Source organism: Rosa chinensis, chromosome 7, assembly GCF_002994745.2.
Source record: "Rosa chinensis cultivar Old Blush chromosome 7, RchiOBHm-V2, whole genome shotgun sequence".
NCBI lineage: Eukaryota > Viridiplantae > Streptophyta > Magnoliopsida > Rosales > Rosaceae > Rosa > Rosa chinensis.
Window position 1 is genome coordinate 32,395,000 of NC_037094.1, and position 20,619 is coordinate 32,415,618.

Below are 20,619 nucleotides of genomic sequence, written 5' to 3' on the forward strand. Positions count from 1 at the left end.
CTCCGCCAAGAAAATTGAAACTCCACTACGGAAATTGAAGCTTCGCCAAGGATTGAAGCTTCGCCAAGCAGAGTGACGTTACTGCAAAGCTTGGGGATCTCTGTTTGGTTGTTGCTGCTTGGATCGATGCTAGTGTTGGTGTTATGAGAGTGACAAGCTGTCGCTGACGTTGATGTCATGGCAATATTCAGCTAGGGTTGACGGGGCGGCTAGATGGCAGGTCTAGCGGAGGCGTTGGATGGAGATGGCAGGCTGCTGGCCTTGCTACCGCTGTCTCCAGGTGCTAGCCTTGCTGGTAGCTGGTAGGCTGGCATTGTCTCTAGGTCTGACTGTCGGCTCTAGGTTGCTGACCGCTGGGCTTCACTAGCGAGAGATGTGCCGCTGGCGCTGGCTATCAGAGTTGGGTCGCTGACCGCTAGCCGTCGCTAGCAGGAGATAGCCGTTGTCGCTGGCTGTCGGCGCTGATCGCTAGGCGTAGCTAGCAAAAGATAGTCGCTGTCGTTGGCTGTCGGCGCTAAGTCACTGATCTTTAGGCGTTGCTAGCTGGAGATGGTCGCTGGACACGCTAGCGGAAGACGTCGCCACTGGTACCGCCGGGCTATTGGTGCTGGTACCTCTGGCCTTGCTGGCTATCTGGGTTTATCACTAGCCTTGCTAAGCGGGGGCGCTGACTGGAGACCGCTAGCCTCGCTAGCCCACTGATGTTGCTGACGCGCTAGCCTTGCTAGCCATAAAGATTTTTTTTTTTTTTTTTTAATTGCTGCTACTGCTTGGCATTGATGGAGTCAGCTTCTCATGAAAACATTTGAATTTTGGGCTTGCGGAGCAAGGTTCATGTGTAGAAGCTATATATATATATATATATATATATATATATATATATATATATATATATATATATATATTTTGGGCTTGCGGAGCAAGGTTCATGTGTAGAAGCTATATATATATATATATATATATATATATATATACACGGAGGCGTTCCAAAGAGGACGTCCGCACTTTCGTTAAAGTGCGGACGGCGCTGCTGCAGCTCGGCTCGGGGCGCGACGGAGCGGCGAGGGTTGCCGGAAGGACGCCAGGGGTCGGGCGGAGCTGTCTGCAGTAGGTGGAGTCGCCGGCGACGTCGTTGGAGGGCTGCCCAGAAAACCTGCAGTTGCAGGTAGGGTTGCTGCCCAGAACCTGCAACCCCGACCTCCTCCGACCTTGAACACTTCCCAGAACAGTCCAAGATGCCTCCGACCTCCCTCCTGCAAGCCGCGCGCCGCCGCCTCCGCTGCATCGCCGTCCGCACTTTAGCGAAGTGCGGACGTCCGCTTCAGAACGGGCCTCTATATATATATATATTGTCACCGCTGATGGTGGGATTTTTTTTTTTCTTTTTTTGAGTTGTGCAGCGTTCACTTTTTTGAGTTGGCATTGACCATTGCTGATCAGCGTTAACCGTCTCTGATGGGCGTTGACCATTGCTGATCAGCGTTGACCGGCCCTGTTGGGGGTTTACCAGCCCTGATTTGATGTTGACCGGGCGTTGACTTGACGCCAACAGGCCAAAGTTCATGGTACGTGATGAAGCCTTTGTGTTGGCTTCCCACAGACAGCGCCAATGTTAATGTTAGAAACTGAAGGTTATAATTAACGTTTAGAGAGAGAGAGAGAGAGCAAGCGAAACACAAGAAGTATAGTGGTTCGTCTCTCGCCTTAACGAGAGACTACATCCACTTGAAAGTTTAACTAGTGTGTTTGGGCCTTGCAGCCCAAAGGGATTACAAAGTGTGTAATGGGATGGATTTTAAGTGGGAGGAGGGGTCCCTTTATAGGTAAGGGAACCCCTCTCCTTCACATTTTCTTCAATATGGGATGTAAAACCATTATTCTAGTCTTAGAAAGCATGTTGTGAAGGTAACTTGGCAAGGTCGGAAAGGTTGCTTCCCGGCGAGGTCTTGGCCGCTTCCGCTTCCCGGCGAGGTTGCTTCCATTCTCACTATGTGTTTCCACATGAAAACCGCTGGCTCTAATATCTCTAAAGCTCAAAAGAGTTCTTCCGGCCCCAAGAGTGTAGAGAGCTTCAGTGACATTAATCAATGTGCCATTTGGCAACAAAAGTTGAGCTGGTCCTTGACCATGAGTCAATTTAGATGGGCCTGACCTCGTAGTCACATAAGATCGAGTAGGCATCATCTCAAGGAATAATTGCCTATGTCAAGGTATGGTGTGCATAGTAGCACTATCCGCGAGGCATTCTAGCTCTCCGGGAAACATACGTAAGTAAATAAAGCCCGAATTAAAAGAATCGACACTTTATTAATAATAGCCAATTATTATATCAAAGTTTCTAATCCGTTATAACCAATGTTTTTATTGATAATAGTTTAAGGCAAAATGTCATTACATATATTCTTAGAAAATAGATTAGTTTCGGAGTATAATACTTCCGTGACAACTAATTAAGGGAGCCTCTTTGCTACCAAGAAATTGTTTTTCCAAGAAATTTGGATTAGACCGAAACAATAATGTTTGAATGGTCCTTCAAATTTAAATGCTCACAAATGCTCTTAGTTTGTAGCTTAGGCTCATGAATGCTCTTAGCTCGTAGCTTAGCGTGAAACCCCCACAGTTCCGATTTTATTCTTTTATCGAACCCACGTTATAAGAAATGTGGGATATAGAAGAAGGGATTTTGGAAGTCCCCGAATAAAAGAAAATAAAATTAAAATTCAGAAAGCAGGAACTTTAATTTAAAACTTACTTGGTGCTTTCTTGATGCTTGATTTTCTTGTTCTTCTTTTCCTTGCAGCCTTGTCGTTTTCTTCCCAAAGCCGTGCGCAAAGATGGTGGCGGGCAGGAGGTGGTCCTAGGGTAGGGTTCTAGGGTTTCACGGCAAGAAGAGAGAAGAAGAAAGTTTTTGGCTTCTGATTCAAGATTAGGGCTCGTGGTGATAACTTGTTTTAGGAAAAGAAAATTGTAGAGAGAATTGGGAGAATAGTTGTGTGTTTTATTGATAATAGGAGCCTCTATATATAGAGGATACAAGTACATAATCTTTGAGTACAAGAAATCTTATTCTAATTAGAACTATGAATCTAGAACAATCTTCTCCTATTACAACAATAGAAAGTAATTCTAATTTGGCAAGGCACACATAATCCTGATTTATTACCAACCAAAAGAAACTCTAAATATCAGATAGACCAAAAATTGGAAAATGCTCTGATGAATAAATAGAAATACATTGTCGCCAAATCATTGAGTTTTCAGTACAAGATATATATGCCCCACCTTAGAATCAAAAGATGGAAGAATAATGTGGATTTAATTGAGATATGTGACTAATTACATAAACAATGAGGGAAAACACCCAGCACACTAGTTTTTGTGCAGTGGTGAGCTTTCTTATTTTGATCAATCATTTTGACTTATCACATTTTTTTTCCCTTAAAAATGTTATATATTTGTCACAACAGTCATTCCAAGTGCACATTTGGATCAAACATCGGAGGATGGCAAGTGGGATTGCAAGAGTAAGGACAGTCTATCTTTTGGAATGGAGTTCGGTCATAAAACCAGTCTCTAACTGCCCCTGCAATTGTCTGCACATATGAGTTTTTACAAAACCAATTAAAATTAGTGTTTCTTCAAGCAGGAAATAAAAGCTAGAACCTTTTCTTTTGTAAGAGGGTGTTTGTGGTTTGTGTTACCATTTTGTTAAGGAGTGGAGAATTAGGCATTAACCAAGTCTCCTGCATTTCAGTTTGACAGTGTAGATAGCAAGAGTCTATGAACATTCCCTTTACTGCAGAGTTGCTCACACCACCAATTGCAGTTAAAAATTGCAACCTGAAGCCTGCAAAATACAAACAAACAGAATTTAAATGCCATGTAAACAACGATCTAATATTGGTCTACTATTGATTTGAAATTAATGTCTCTTGTGAGACTGACTTTCAATGGTTTTGAGCTGAGCGGGTGAGCAGTTCTTTATATTGAGCTTGCAGTTTCGCCAAGTTCCATGAGGATCCGCAACACCTGGTACCAAAATGTTCCTTATCTGTATAGATATATAAACAAAGTGACCTTAAGAATTAGACAAAGTGAGAGAGAGATGTATACTAAGGTAAAATGTACGAGTATACAAAAGGGGTAAAGCTCTCTTGCTAGACTTTAACTCAAGATTACGCATTCAAACATAATTATACCTAATCAACGGTTCTCACTCACAGTTTAGTATGATCGATGTTACTGTTAACAGGAAAATAGCTGGGAAGCTCACCTGCCATGAATCATAGGCTGAATGTACATAGAATATTGGTGTCCGAATCTGTGGTACCACATATTGAGGGAAGAAACACTGTAGTATTGTTTAAGGAGCATCATGAGAATCTTACAAGTGAGAAACAGTAAATCAATACTAAATATATATCTAGCAAAACTTTACACTTACCAAATCTGGTCTCAATTTTGAAGTGCAAGATGGAGGCAAATTCTTGGCAGAACCCTATACGAAAGATATCGACATTCAGAAATGGGGATTGATGGCGGTAAAGTCTTCATTGTATGCAGGAAGGAGCGAGAGGATTACATGTGTAGTAACAACATCAGCAAAATACTGTTGAATGTGTTGTGCTCCAGAAATGTCCTTTCTGATATTTATCACCAAGGTCCATAAGCAACTTTCACATAAAAGGCAAAGGCAGAAGGTACTAAAAATGTGAGGAGCTTACACATTAATAAAGTAACCAGCATCTGAAACACATTTCACAATGGTTCCGGAAGGTAAGAGAGCACGGAAGTTATCACAATGAAGAATGGAGGCCAATCCACCAGCAGAACAACCGGAGAGGACAGCCTGTAAGCACATGTGTCCGGGTTAAGGAACAAATTTATCAGAACTGAAGATAACAGCAGTCAAATTGTTGACAAGTTAAATCACTTACATTTTCAGCTTTCCCCATTCCTTTTGCTAATAAATCAGCAATAACGGCTCGAAAAACCCTAGCTCCTCTAAAGTAAAGACCAGTAGCCTGCTCAAATTGTTAACCAAGAATTTCTAATGGAATGTAAAACTTGGAGTGCTTAATGATTGCTAAGCAACTTACTGGGTGTACTGCTTCAACATCTCCAGTGAATGATGACCCATCACAGTACCTGACTTTGATTCTATTCCAATTGTAAAAGCCTGCCATTGGAGACACAATTTTGATCAGCTACCAAGGTAGGTTCAACAGAAATGAGCTGTACTGCTTAACTACAAAGTATTTCTTTGAAGTGACTTTTGCTTATGGAAATTAACTTCTTATTTATAGATGAAATGTTGATTAACAAACCAAACCTGGATTAAGTGATTGCCTGTTGCTTAGAATTCCAGAAAAAGGAATTTCCTTCTGCATTTTCTTTGATGAACCTAAACGAGTGTTCGTACGGCCAAGGCAATTTGTGACATTGTGACACCATCCTCCTCCCTAAGATTCAAACAGACAGAACAATTATGACAGAAACAGAGATATGTAACCATCATTTATATAAAAAAAATCTATGAACACTTTACTAGAACTTTGTAACATTAACAAGACAAAACACACAAATTAATTGTTACTGCATTTACTTGGAGCTAATTTAGAGAAAAGGACAAACCTCAATGTGAACCAACCAATTGTTAACTCCTGAACCAAACCCCTTATCCCAATGGTAAGCTGGGGGGCTTCCATCCAAACAAACTGTAAACCATGTCAATACAAAAGGTTAAACCAAATACCAGAACAGAATTGTCTCATTATCAAACCTAACGAGTTTGAAAAAAAAAAAACTCTGATTCATATCAACAACTTTGCAACCAAAGTTTCTCACCAGCTCCTCTGGCGACCGCAGTCTTAAGGATAGTGATTCCGATAGGAACTCCCGTTGCTTTCAGCATTATCACTGAACATACTAGAAGATTCAACCACTGCGCTAATCTTGCATCACCCATCTGCCTTAATCAAATTTAGCAATTCATATACAAAAAGGTTAGGTACCAAAACAAAAACAAACAAAAAAGATTGGCCAATTATAGATATGTTAAAGAGAAAACAAAAGCTTTTTCTAAGAAATGATCCTCCATTGCTTTCCGTCATAACCAAAATTCTCAGGTAATTAAACTAGAAAAGGATCCTCCAATCCAGCTTTGGTAACAAAACCGCAGCCTTGAGATTGCTTAATGTTCAAGGATGCTTTTCCGTCTTTGACAGAGTATCAAGTTTCCACAAGCATAAGATTGGTTATGTTTTTTTCTAGCTTGGCTCCTTTTACCCCAAGACCTTTTGGTGTTTGTTGGAAAATGAACACATACAAAAAGAAAACCGAAAAACAAACAAAAGCAGCAGAGCAGAGAAAGAGATTAATCAAATTTATTGTAATGACCAAACAGATTGGCACATGAGTGAGTCATGTGCATACATTTCCTAATCTTAAAGTAAAAAAAAAAATGATTCCTCATCATTTTAAAACCTGTCGACTAATCAAGCAATAATTAATACATACTCGAATACGAAGCAATCGGCTCAACAATCTTGATGGGTTTCTGAAACAAAAGTGAAACTTTAATCATATTGGACATTTGAATCCAATGTCAGCCATCAAAAATCCAGTCTTTGTACAAAGGAGAATCCAATGAAACAAAAAAACCATTCCAATACACAAACGAAAACAAAAATGAACAATAACCAAATGTACATATCCAGAAAATATATACTCACAAGAAACATCACTCAATTCAAATACATTCATAAACAAGAGAACCACATGAACTGAAATAACACCGCTGGCAGTAAGAACCAAGAACATTAACATTTGCAGAGTGTAAGTGGTTTTTACAGCATACATAGACCAAACACCGGATCCGAAGTTCGACTAAGCAAAAGAACAAAAGCAGATTAGTATGTACCCGAATGAAGGAGAGAAAATGGCAGAGACAGAGTGATGAAGAATGTGAGAGAAACCCAGTTCAGTTAAGAACATGGGGTGGTTGTTTGTACTTGATAACTGATAAGTACGTGATGAATGGGGAGTTAATGGGGGGAGCAATGGGGGTTAAAGAAGAGAAGGGAAAGCATTAATGGCGGTCAGTAATGGAATGATGAGTTGTTTTGTATGTATTGCAGACCGGAATGAATGAATGAATGCGAGAGTCTCTCACGAAGAAAAGGGTCCTAATTCTGTTTGTTTTTTTTTTAGTGTATCGAGAGAGAGAGAACAGCAAACCCGAGAGCCGACACTGATTTCGCTCCCTCCCAACATTTTAATGATAATTATGGCGGGTGGGTTCGGTCTGGACCGACCCGACCCGAGTGGGATAGCCCGACGGAGGAGCTGCTGCTGCTGTTGCACGGTGAAAAAGCTTAGTAGAGCTGTAACGAATCTTGTCGGGTTCATGTGGTTGTGTCATAAAACGAGTGGCAGAGATTAGGCTTGGGAGGGGATATGGTGCAGTTCTTGACACCAGCTTTTTGTGTAAAGGACGACTGTGGACAGTGGCTGAACTTGAAAGTTGTTTTGAGGCAGTGCCGGCCCTAGGCTGAGCCAAGGCGAAGTAGGCCCAGGCCTAGGGCCTTAGGTTTCAGGGGGCCTCAAAAAAATTCTTTATGTAGGCCTGCAATTAAAAAAAAAAAAAAGATAACAAAACAATTTAAGAGATTAAGCATCTTCATACACGCAACAGAGACGCACAAGGTGCAATCAGAGTATCGAAGTCGAAGAGATTGTGTCTCAGAGACGATGGAGCCACCAACCGAGCACCACATCAAGCACTTCAAGTTCATTTGGTGAGTCCTCATGATCTCCAATCTTGCTCTCGGAGGTTAGCCTCTCTTTAATTCAATTCTGGGTTCTGGGTTTTGATTAAAGTTTGAATCTTTGAGCAATGTTGGGTAGGGCGTTTCGGTTGTTTAAGCACAAGCTTCAATTTTGCGATGTTTGATGTGTTTCTTTCAGTACTAAACTTTGTGTTTGATCAATTTACCCAGAGCTGAGATTTAATTAACTGCTACTGTAAGCTATGCATGTTTGATGGGTGGTTTTGTTTTCATTATTGTCTCTCTCTCTCTCTCTCTCTCTCTCTCTCTCTCTCTCTCTCTCTCTCTCTCTCTCTCTCTCTCTCTCCTCTCTCTCTCTCTCTCTCTCTCTCTCTCTCTCTCTCTCTCTCTCTCTCTCTCTTCCTCAATTCAAGTTTTTGAAGGATCTCTTTCTCAATCCAAGACAAAAATCCAATTGTGATTGAACATCCCATAAGGTAATTCTATTTCCCAATGGTGGCTGAAGACGAGAAGTCGAAAACCCAGAAGGAGACTATGAGAGGATCAGAAGAAAAAGTTGAATTCAGGGATTGAAGAGTTGATTTTATCTCCAAAAAGACAAAAAGTTAAGATCTTTGAATCTCTTTCTTTTCTGTTTTGAAGAAATTTTGGTTTTTTCCTTCTCTATTTTGTGTTTCTGATGCTCTTGTTGGTTTGGAGAATGTAATTATAAATCGTGATTTGTTGAAAATTTAGGATTTATGAGCTATTTAACATGCTGTAGAACAATGAACAATAGATTTGTTTCGTCTTTGTTTTTAAAGATTTTAGACTTGTGCATGTTTCAACTTTTGTCTCTGTTTCATTCATTCTCTATTGAAAATTTGCTATATACCTAAGTCTTTCTATATGATATTCTTTAGGGATTCAATTGTTGAATTTGTTGGATTGTTGGTTGAGCCAATCATGGCTCCTACTAGAAAGTTCAAGTCCAGGGCTCAGAAAAGAATAGAAAAAGAGAGGAGACAAACTTGAAATTGGGATATTGTTTCCTTTTGTAATGTTTTGAGCATTTGTTTTGGGGCCTCAAAATTTTTTTAGCCTTGAACCTCCAAACTCACAGGGCGGGCCCTGCTTTGAGGGGCCTAAAGATAAAATTTTACTATAAAATCAAAGATACAAAAAAATGGAGATGAAAGTTGTACAATAAAATTTCACTTCTTTTTCTCATTTTCGAAGCCATATATTAAGGTATATATTAATATGAGCCATATAAAATTTCGCAAACAGTAGTACACCAAGTAAAGGCCACTAATAATTCTTATACACAAAGTTTCAAACCAAACATTTCAGTACACGAAATCTGAAACTCGACCCACTATCAGTACACGACGTTAATTTTTGACACCAAAATGTCCATTATGCCCTCAGTTCTTCTTTTTTAATAATTTTTTTTTTTTTTTTTTTCCCTTCGTTTTTATCTCTTTCTTCTTCCTTCTTCCGAGCTCACTCCCTCACTCGATCTTTCGCCGTAGGGGACGGCTCTGTTCCCTGCAAGGCCTTCGGCTGCAGGACCTCAATCTGGCTGAGCGGGGCCCACGAGCTTCAGTTCAACAACTGCGAGAGAGCCAAAGAGGTCCAAATCCACGGGATCGAGACCTTGATCTGCATCCCAACTTCCGACGGTGTTCTTGAAATGGGTTCCTCCGGTTTGATCAGAGAGAACTGGGGGTTGATCCAGCAAGCCAAGTCGTTGTTTGGGTTGGATCAGCCCAACCCAGAAACAAGACCGCTCGAGTTCATCAACCGGAACTTCTCCATTTTTGACATCGGCATCATTGCCGGCGTGCACGAAGAGGATCACAGCTCATACAATGACGACAAGAAACATGTTTTTGGTTCTAGCAAGAAGAAGAACGGAGCTCCGAACCCAAACCCGGACTTCGTAGATTCCGACTGCCAGATGAAAAGAGCGCCGAAGAAATGGGGCTGGAAACCCGGGCTGGGCCGAGACACGCCGCTCAACCACGTGGAGGCGGAGCGGCAGTGGTGGGAGAAGTTCACCTCGCAAGGGCGGCGTTGGAAGCGAGGGAGTGAGCCCGGAAGAAGGAAGAAGAAAGAGATAAAAACGAAGGAAAAAAAAGAATTATTAAAAAAAAAAAAAGAATTGAGGGCATAATGGACATTTTGGTGTCAAAAATTGATGTCGTGTACTGATAGTGGGTCGAGTTTCAGATTTCATGTACCGAAATGTTTGGTTTGAAACTTTGTGTATAAGAATTATTAGTGACTTTTACTTGGTGTACTGTTTGCGAAATTTTCTCATATTAATATCGTCTTTTTACTAGGCACCTCATTTAAATTTCTACCCCATTTTATAAGATATATTAAGGCAAATAATAAAGGAATAATATACAATTTTCCTTTCTAAATAGATATTTAGTGCTAATATTCAATTTTTGGGACATTTATTAGGTAAATACTTGTCATTTATGAGAAATATACAAGTCAACCAATAACATTAATCGCAACGTTTTCTAAAATATTTGGGGGGCCAGGGCCCATTCTGGACCTAAAGAAGTTCCGCCATTCTGTGGATATATTTCTCAAAGCAAGCAACTTTTTTTTTAAAGCCAAATAAAAACTACATTTTGATAAAAAAAAATAAAAAATAAAAAAAAATTACTACATGGGCGATGTCGCGATGAGTGAGTGCCCATCGTGTGCAAAGCTGCTTACTCTCGTGTTAAAAAAATAAGTACTTACATCCAATTCGGTTTGGACTTTGGACCTTTGTATCTAAACTTTTTTTTTTTTTTAATTTACATACATTCAACAATTTAAATAGATGTTTAACCTACAAAAAATTAATATAAATAAAAATTGTTTACTCATTCGATTGCATCAAACAAATGAACGGTAGATCATGAGACTGTCAGCTTTCATGAGAACTATCATTTGTTTAATGCAATCGATTGAGTAAACGATTTTTGTTTACATTGATATTTGCAGAGATGATTTTAAGGGTTTACTTGACTTTTGAATTGTTAAATCATGAATTTAGATTATCGAATGTATGCAAATAAGAGAGAATTTGGACACACAGCTCCAAATCGGTTTGAGTGTAAGTATTTTCATTTCAAAGGAAAGAGAGGAAGAAGAATATTAGAGGGAAAAAAAACTATAGTCAATTTTTTTTTATTGCGTTAATTAGCTAGTTAGTCTCTAAATAAAAAACAAGTAGCGCAGTATCATTTGGTCTAATAGCATAAGCCTTTCTTTTATAAGTGGGAAGTCGTGAGTTCGACTTACAGATAACTAATTATTGCATATCAGTTGTTGAAGTGATCAAAAAATAAAAATAAAAAAACAGCTAGCAGCGTTATCTAATAATTAAGTCATGGGACAAGTGTCAATCAAATGGACCTGTGACAGAATTGACACAAGGTTAGTAGAAAACAGCTAATTCGTCCAATGAAAAGTAAATTCATAACTAATTAGAAGATGATCAAAAATTTTCATTTTAATTAGAAGGCAAACGTATGGGAGGATTCAGGTTCCCCGACTTTTTTTCTTCATTAGAAAACTTGTTATTATCCTTGTGGGTACCAAACATATTGAATGAATAAATTTTTAAATTTTCTTTTTTAAAACCTCAAATCTGTGAAATAAATGAGGCCATAAAATAATTATAAGTCCAATACAAGCAAACTTGTTAGGAGTATGAGGATTAGAACTCTTAACAGCATTCAAAACCAAAATGGAGTTAGATTCAAGTGAGTATGCCAGAGGCAGCCGCCTCAGGCCACCGCTCTCTGGCGGACCTCAGAGGATTATCAAATTTTATATATGCTTAAAGAACACTGTATATTTCTCTTTTGCGCAAATAGAACTTAATTGCGTTGGTACGCAATAAAACCATTATTTTCACACTTTGTTCGGATTGGCTTTTTTCTAACCTGATATTTTTTATTAGATTTTTATATAGTTTTATTTTTATTTTTATACACACCAACAATTATTGATAAATTTTTTAAAGAGAATTATTAATAACGACTTCTTGTTCTTCGTCTTCTTCTTCTATTTTTTTTTTTTTAGTCTGGTATATTAATAAAGAAATTTTAGAGACACTTATGACATGGATTCTTTTTTATATTACTTATAATAATAATTATAAGAAGAAAAAAAAGATAAATATAAACAAAAAAATCGTTCTTATCATGTGAGACCGCATTTTATTTATTCACCTCAGATCTAGAGAATCTCAGAGCCAGCCCTATGCACATAACCCACCAAACGGGCAAATACAAAACCCTCAAAGTCTCGAAACAAAACACCAAATTGTTCAGCAGTGTTTAAAGCCCCATTTATGTTAGCTTTAGCCTTTAAGCCAACATACAAGAGGCTGTTTTATATTGTAAGCTACCTAGGTGTTTATGACCAAAAAAAGAGCTACCTAGGTGGCTGTTACAATCGCGGTGGATAACGCCTCCGCCTAAAAAAGCTTAATATGCAAGGTGACGTGAAATTTGAGTTCAATCAATCCGTAAACTTCTCGTCGACAGAGAGCCTTGAATTTTATTATTTTCATAAGAACCACGTATAGTGCAGGAGCACACCAAATTGATATTGAAATAACGTCTCATATCAGAACACCAACCAATCCTTGAAGTGATGGGGTAAGTGGAAAAATTCTGAGGTGAACATAGTTTGGAGAGAGAAGGGTTCAAAACCATCATTTGTTCTGTATGTAGTTGGCGCCCTTAGATAAGGGTTCGGCGTTCGATTGCACAATGTTGTTGAGCCAACTTTGCCAGTTGGGAACTGACGTAAAGAGTAGGGAAGCGGGAGCAACGCATTTCGTCTATGTTTGTTATTGAACCTCAAAAGGTTAACGAGCTTAGAAAGTGCAGCTAGCTGGGCAGCACCATTGGATCGCCATGAAGGCGCCACAGTCCGCTTTGGACATAACACGTGATTGGCGGTGACTGGTGAGTGAGGTGAAGCATCCAAATCACAGTTAGTCAAATGTATTATATGCACATCATGATAATCGAACATCCATCAGTGTCATGTCATCTTTAGTTTTCCCCACACTTAATAATCTTATGAGCATGTAGGCGGGTACTAGTCTTGTTCCAAACCGGTCATCCAAGAAATGGTTTTAATTAATTTAGGGTGAGATTCATCGGGATGAAATCACCTGTTCCAGATTTCTGTGTCTCAATTCTGTCCCCTCAACATGATTGGTCTATAGAGATTAAAAAATGGAACAAAAAATTAAGAAAATATTTTTTAAATCTCTGTGAACCAATCATGTTGAGAGAACATAATTGGAATAGAATAATAGGGACAGCTGATTTCATCCCAGATTCATCATCTTCCTTGTTCATGGCGGCTAGTCCAACAAGGTTTCCTTTCTTTTTTCCTGAAAAGATTGATAGTTTTGGTTGGTGTGAGTCCACTAAAGATAATAAACTTATCTTATATCGCTAATTTTTGAAAATTAGTCGTGTAATCATTAATCAGTAATAAAGTATGACTTGTATGTCTTAATCATGAGTCTTGGCTAATTTCAGAGGTTATGAGCAAATAGCAACCTAAGAATTATAACCATTATAAGAATTGAATAGGACCAAATTCAATCTCAATCGACCTAGTAATGACTCTAGGCCACGTTTGGTAGAGTGGAGATTAGGATTTCAAAATGGATTAGACTAGATTAGATTGGATAGGAGATGCTAACTCTAAACTAATTTTGCGTTTGTGTAATAGAATTCGGAACTGGATAACTAAAAGATTTAAATAAATAAATAAATAAAAGAATACAGACCTATGGACTCGTCATCTTCTACCTCTGCAACCTTCGCTCTCAACTTAGCCATGGCTGCCTTAGTCAGCACCTCCCTCATGGTCGTTTCCGCCTTCTACATCCACAAACGCACCATCGACCAAGTCATCGACTGCCTCATCGAGATCCGCTGCAAGCTACCGTCTTGCTTCACCACTGAAGAGGATGCCGATGAAGAAGATTGCATCGATAAAGACGATCAAGAGCAACAGCAGCGAGGGTTTAGGTTTAGACCGCGAGACCGTTATTGATCGAAAAACGACGTCGTCCAGGTCCATGGACGAGAAATCGATTCCCTCTTACAGAATCTCATCCTCGCTGCCCAATCCACATAAGAGAAGAGGCAGTTTCATCGAGGAGGCCAAGTTTGATCCGCTCTCTTATTATCGAGTTCCTAGTTTTTCTTCTCCAGCGGACAGGCTCAATTTGTTTTCTCGGTGAGGTCGAAGACGAAGGCATTTTGCTTTTTTAATCATATCCAGATGGATAAGATTTATCTTACCTTCTCAGCAAGATTTTTGATATGAAGATCTGACATGATTAAAAATTTTCGGTTACTTAATATCCGGACGTCCAAACACAACTCCTCATTAGATAGGAGATAATTAATCTTATCCAAGTATCATCTCCAGGCAAACAAACGCGGCCTAAATTCAAATCAAAATCCAAGTTTATTAGCGGTTTGCTCACCAAACTTTGAAACTAAAGATATTGATCACGTATTATTGTTTGGCTGAAAACATCAAATTAATGCACCTCCAATATATTTGCACAACTTGGTTCGATCGATCAATTAATTATTTGAGGGATAACAGTCATGATCAAAGAATTTAATGCATTAACAATCAATGAAAACAAAATGTTGGACCAAATAATGAGTGACAGTCTTGTAATCTTTTCTTTCTTTTTTCTTTGAAGATACCACATCTTCTCTATTTTGAATGAAATTGAATATGTACACATCAATTAGAGCATCTTTAACAATGCTAACCATTTTTCAGTCAACTTTTAGCTAAAGTAGCTAAAAAATCATTTTGGCTAGCTACTTTAGAAGTACGTCTACATCAATACTCTCTATTTTAGCTAGTCTTGAATTTATTTATTTTTTAAATAAAGATTAATTAGTTTAAATATATTTATAAATTACATAAAATAACTCAAAAAGAATGTTTTAAATTATAAAGAGCCTCATCTCGCTCTCTATATTTAGGAGCGAGATAACCAAAAACTATAATGGAGAGCCACTTTGGAGTCTTGTGCAGCTGCGAAAATAGATAAAAAGCTAAACATACTCTCTAAAATAGCTAAAGAACGAAAATAGAGAGTCTGCTAAAAATGCTCTTAGCTTTGTAATAAGAAAATATTTAGATAAAAAAAAATCATTTAAGTAGTTTTTTTTATTATTTATTTTATGAACCTCGATAAAATAAGGAGTTTTTATTCAAATAAAAAGAAACAATTACAAAGATGGAGACTAGACTAAATCTCTCGACAGTACCAACAAAAATGAAAATTGGCCGGGAAGCTGCACCCATGACAATAACTTTAAATGAAAGGTTGAGACAAATCCTACCAAATTAAACCTAAAATAGTTCTACAACTTCCTAATGATCCGTGGCACCATCACCTTGTCAAAATATACATACGAGTAGTTACGCTTTCATGTACTAGATAGACTGTACAGTCTAGACTTTTCCCTTAATATATGAGATTAGTTAAGCTTCTGTTACTATCAAGTTTGGAAGGTACGTAGGAGTTCTAACATCTAAGCTAGCTGGAATCAGTTAAGTAGATAAGGAATTGAATGCCTGCCAAGTGAGCCTTTCTTCTTTGTATTGGCAACTTTATTAGTGTGTGGTGATAGGCTTGGGTGTTGTAACATCACACTTACGTCACTAACATGCCAAGCATTTTCAACGAAAAGTTGGTAATATATCATGAACAAATTATGTGCCAAGAGAAATTTATTTATAGAATGCATGTGCTATAGTATAATTAGTTCATATATATGTGTCTGTATGCCTAAAAAACAAAAAAAAGCCAGGTCAATTAACAAGGGCTGCATTATCCAAATTCCAAACCAGAATCAATAATGGAGTTAAGAAAATTGACTTGTAATGTATTGGTTGTGATCAAGAATAATCGATCTGGTTGGTGAAAGACAGAAGCTGACAGTTTATTCTGTATCCATGATCCATTTGTCTACGGTACAATTTCAAAAATTGGCATGTCCAGCACTGAGTTTCCGGGGGTCCAAGGCGAATAAATTTTTTTTGGCCCTTCGACTTTCTTGTGTATTCACATTTTTGTTCGCAGTAAAGTTCTAAATTTTGGAGGCACTTGGCAAATAATGGTCATAGACACCTTGATAGGATTTGTGTTGGACATGTAGCATTAAGTATGGTTGAAGATCTAAGTTGAAGAAATTGCATCTAGGGGAGGATCCATATCCCTTTTTCAGAAAGATCGGATTCACATGAACCACCAAGAGGCATTACAAGTTTGTTCATACACTAGACCAGATTTATTTGTCACACACTAGACCAGATTTGGCTTATGCAGTTAGTGTTGTGAGTCAGTTTATGCATAATCCAAATGAAGCTCATATGGAAGCTGTAATTCGAATCTTGAGGTACTTAAAGTCTGCTCTAAGTAGAGGGTTGGTGTTCTCTAAGCGTAAGCACTTATATGTTTGTGGGTATACAGATGCAGATTGGGCAGGTTGTATTACTGATCGAAGGTCTACTTCAGGCTATTTTACGTTTGTGGGTGGTAATTTGGTTACTTGGAAAAGCAAGAAGCAAAAGGTGGTAGGCAGTTCCAGTGCTAAAGCAAAGTATAAAGGAATGGCTCATGGAGTTTGTGAGATGTTGTGGTTGAGGCACTTGTTGAGAGATTTGGGGTTCAAACAAAAGAAGGTGATGCCTATATATTATGATAATAAAGCTGCTATTGAAATTGCTCATAATCCGATTCAGCATGACAGAACGAAGCATGTGGAGGTTGATAGACATTTCATTAAGGAAAAGTTGGATGGTCAAATTATTTCATTTCCTTTTGTACCTACTAAGGAGCAGTTGGCAAACATTCTTACAAAGGCAATATCTAGCAAGACGTTTTATGACTCACTTGATAAGCAGGGGCAGATCCACTTGAGAGGCTGGTTGGGCTGTAGCCCAACCCAAGATCGTTAAAATATTTTAGCTACTAGATGTATAAGACTCCACAAAGCAGGTTTGGTCAAGTTCGCAATGTGCCATGCTGTTTTGCTTATGTCTTTAAGCTTTTCTTGGTTCGACTCCCCGAGAATGCAAGTGTTGCCTCTCTTTCCCATTTAACTTCTCTCTTTCTTTTTTCCGGTTTAGTTACAACATTGCCCTTTTGTCTAAAGGCTTTCACATTTCCCTTCTGCCTCTTTCAAAATTTTCCTCATTTTCTTCTTCATTATTTCTTCAGTTATAACATTATATATTAATAAAAATTTCTTCTCAAATCTAATCTCAACATTCTTCGAAGTTATCGATAGTAAAAATTTCTTCTAAGCGAGTGTTAGATTAGCCCACCCCAACTTCACATCCTGGATTCGCCACTGTTGACAAGTTGGTATATCCCATTTATTGTGGTAAATGTGGATTGATTAAGATTGTGTAATCAAGGAGATAATATTTGTGTATAATTAAGGAGAGAATATCACGTTGTAATTATTGTAATTAGTTTCCTGGTAGAACTCTATAACTTCTGTATATATCCTGCAATTCAGAAGATGAGAAATATATCTCTTTGTGTTCTGTTTGACTGTATTGGTTGTGTTAGACTGTCAGTCTTTTAGATCCCTAGATGTAGGTCTCCATCAGTGATAAACTGATAATATTGCTAAATGTCGTTTCATCAAGGAGCTAGCCAATCTACCACAATAATTGTCTATTACGGAGATTATTATAGTGGTAAGAGGTGTGTCTGGAGGGCGTTTGCTCAGGTGCATGGTTAGATGTGGTATCATTTTGATCCATTTAGGATTTGAGAGTCGAAAGAAGAGGCCAGGTATTAGAAGTTCGTGGCAATACCATCGGAGTAGGAGGAAGCAATCAGGCAAATTCAAATGGTTAGGTGAGAGAGTTATTTTGCCTTTCGAAGATATTCCTTCGTACTCAACAGAAATGTCAATATATGTATATACAGATCATATCCAGAGCGGAGCTCCGCTTTGAAAATTAACGTGTGAAGTTCGAGTTTTTGGTCACTTTTCGGTCGCATATCCACATCTCGACCGTTCAGTTTTTAGGTACTAGTGTATAGATCATCTCTGCAAATTTTCAGCCAAATTGATGATCGTTAAGGTATCTAGCTCGCTTAAACCAATGGACGGACTGAATCTGTCAACCTGAACCGTACTAGCTTTAAGGAAGTTGTCAATGCCTTAACGATCATCATTTTGGCTGAAAATTTGCAGAGATGATCTATACACTAGTACCTAAAAACTGAACGGTCGAGATGTGTATATGCGACCGAAAAGTGACCCAAAACTCGAACTTCACACATTAATTTCAAAGCGGAGCTCCGCTCTGGATAGGATCTGTGTGTGTGTGTATATATATATATATATATATATATATATATATATATATATATATATATATGCAGGAACATTATAAGAAGTAAAAAAGACTTCAAAATGTGATGGATTTTTTTTTTTAATTACAAAAAAGTGATAGGGTTGTTTGGAAAGTATCTTCGGATCTACCTATTGCTTCCCGGGGGTGGCGGACACCAGTTTCTAGCTGGATAACAACCAATATGCTTGTCCAGTGCATAGACTGTACTAAAATTTCATTTGTAATAAAATTTGAACTCATATGTAGCAGTTGGACATGAGTTGAGCATGAAGCTTTGAAGGAGCTGGGAGAGGACCTGAGTTAGAACTGTCATCAACATTCTCTATGCAAGCAGGCCAGTTCATTGCTCATTCCTTTTGTTCTATATTTGTTAGAATAAAGTTTGATATTTGAGATTAATCAAATGCATATATGCTTCTTTCATAGATTTTCAAATAGATTGCAACTATTTACTAACATTCACCATTTCAAGTCAAGATAGACTATAGTGGATAATGTATCAAGACTGAAATTTTTTTTTTTTTTTTGAGGGGGAACAAATTCAAATTGTTTTCCATTTGCTTAGATACATTGTCATCTAGTATTGATGGGGGATCGAACAATGTCCTTTGAATTTTCAAAGTTAAGCACTTGACCTCAAGTGTTGCTCAACTTATCAGGGCAAGATTTCTCAACATTGATCTGGTTACACAAACTATACTGGAAATTGTTACTGGAGCTGTTTGATTTTTTCCTTGAAAGGTGAGGCAAAAGCTTGACAAGATAAATATGAACTTCCTGTGGGAAGAGGTTGAGGATAAGGAGGAAGTCCATTTGTTGATACTGAGACTTATTTTGTAAACCAAAAGCCTTTGGTGGCTTGGGAATCAAAAAAACTGAAGGGATGAATCTGGCTGCACTTGCTAAAGCTGGGTGGAGGATTTGAAAGCAAGATAATTGTCTTTGGAACTCTGTTTTTCAGGAGAAATACCTAAAACTGTGCTTGATAGCATAAAAATTGTCCTTTTAGATGTTCTAGATAGCGCCTGGAAAAGTATCAGTTATGGAGCTAAAATGACTAAGAGGCAAGGTCTGATATGACTCTAATGTGAAGTTCTGGACTGACAAGAACTTAATGTTCTGCCCTATGATCATTCAAAATATCTTTAATTTGTTCTCTTTCCGGCTTTGATGGTTGTGATCCTGTTGTTTTCTTTTTTGTTTAATGAATGAATATATAGAAGAAACCAGGCTTCAAACAAAGCCAGACAAACAACAAGAAACAGTAGCTAAAAAAGCTAACAAAGCAACAACCTCAGCAAAGAGGGAACAGAAAAAAGAGAAACTAAAACAAACCTAACGGCTATACATCCCAGAGATGACACCATTAAGAAGGGAGTCTTCCTTCATGAATAATGTAGCTGTTAGATGGAGAATGAGGGATCTTCCAAGACAATAAGCATAATCGCATGGACTCCACAATTGCTTTGAACACAACAGCAGAAGGAAGGCTTTTGTTACGGAACTTGCGGTTACTTCTCTCGCGCCAGATAACATAAACCACAGCTTGCAAAGCCAACTTTTTTATTGCAACAGATAAAGAATTACCATTCCAGTTAGCAGCAGCCCGAGGAATGAAATGCTGCCAAGAGCTGCTGCCAAGAGAGGAGAGGATTACTCACATCACATTTAGACAAAACGTGAGTCCAAATGCCAGAAGTATAAACACAATCAAAGAAAAGATGGTTGTGAGTCTCATCAGCAGCAAGACAAAAAGCAGTCATGGGCAGCAAGAGGAGAAAAAATTCTTACACGATCCATAGTTGATAACCTTCCTCTAATAGCAAGCCATAAGATGAAGCTCCATCTAGGAACACAACTACCAAACCTGTTGTTCAAGTTGCAGGAGGTGCCCCTAATTGCTGCTTCACAGCTAAATCTGTTTACTATTGTATTTATGACCTTGGTTCTCTACCTGACTACCTTCCTTGTTGGAATTTCATATGGAGCTTACGGAGTGCTTCTAAGCTCAAAACTTTCCTTTGGATTGTTTACTCAATCAAAGCTTCTGATCAATGTACTACGTGTTACGACCTAGTTTCCCAGTGAGTTTTGTTGAGGAGCAATTCTCATCCAGATATTATTCGTGGCCTACTTTGGTTAGAAACACTTCCAATATGGACCAGAAAGGATAGCTTTCAGCCATGCCAATCTGCACTGTAAAAGTGTTCTAATGGCCATGCTTTGGTGCAATTTCTTTGTGTTCATATGTTGGTATAACTGGAAGTGAAGGAATAAGCAAGTATTTGATAATGGTTTCTGCAAGCATCATAATCCTGCTAATGATTATTAGTGCTTCCGATGATTGGCACCATGCTCAAAATAGAATTCAAACCATGGATGATTG

General features: G+C 38.3%; 1 protein-coding gene and 1 long non-coding RNA gene across 5 annotated transcripts; one reads left to right on the plus strand and one right to left on the minus strand.

Annotated features, from left to right (window-relative positions):
• Positions 1–3,201: 3,201 nt before the first annotated feature.
• Positions 3,202–7,221, minus strand: LOC112179362 (pectin acetylesterase 8). Of its 4 annotated transcripts, none has more exons than XM_024317759.2 (14): positions 6,923–7,220; positions 6,520–6,559; positions 5,848–5,968; positions 5,635–5,717; positions 5,333–5,462; positions 5,100–5,179; positions 4,938–5,024; positions 4,725–4,849; positions 4,583–4,643; positions 4,445–4,498; positions 4,274–4,351; positions 3,946–4,051; positions 3,702–3,847; positions 3,202–3,593 (listed from the first exon to the last, which is right to left on the minus strand). In XM_024317759.2, the coding sequence occupies exons 1-14, from the start codon at positions 6,994–6,996 to the stop codon at positions 3,468–3,470; spliced, it is 1,311 nt and encodes a 436-aa protein (XP_024173527.1). In that variant the 5' UTR covers positions 6,997–7,220; the 3' UTR covers positions 3,202–3,467. The 4 variants fall into 4 exon arrangements, with proteins under 4 accessions (XP_024173527.1, XP_024173529.1, XP_024173528.1 ...); XM_024317761.2 differs by having other exon boundaries at positions 5,848–5,972; XM_024317760.2 differs by lacking the exon at positions 6,520–6,559 and having other exon boundaries at positions 5,848–5,972; positions 6,923–7,221.
• Positions 7,222–7,403: 182 nt separating this feature from the next.
• On the plus strand, positions 7,404–8,376 carry LOC121050714. The gene is made up of 2 exons (XR_005803626.1): positions 7,404–7,799; positions 8,204–8,376. It is a non-coding gene; the product is annotated as an uncharacterized LOC121050714 (long non-coding RNA).
• The last annotated feature ends 12,243 nt before the right edge of the window (positions 8,377–20,619 follow it).

What these genes read in the sequence shown, in the direction of transcription:
- LOC112179362 (XM_024317759.2), bottom strand. Translation starts at nt 6,996, where the DNA reads ATGTTCTTAACTGAACTGGGTTTCTCTCACATTCTTCATCACTCTGTC. An exon ending in GAATGGGGAAAGCTGAAAAT is followed by an intron (nt 4,850 to 4,937) that starts GTAAGTGATTTA and finishes ATGTGCTTACAG; the next exon opens with GCTGTCCTCTCCGGTTGTTC. An exon ending in CTCCACTCCTTAACAAAATG is followed by an intron (nt 3,594 to 3,701) that starts GTAACACAAACC and finishes TCATATGTGCAG; the next exon opens with ACAATTGCAGGGGCAGTTAG.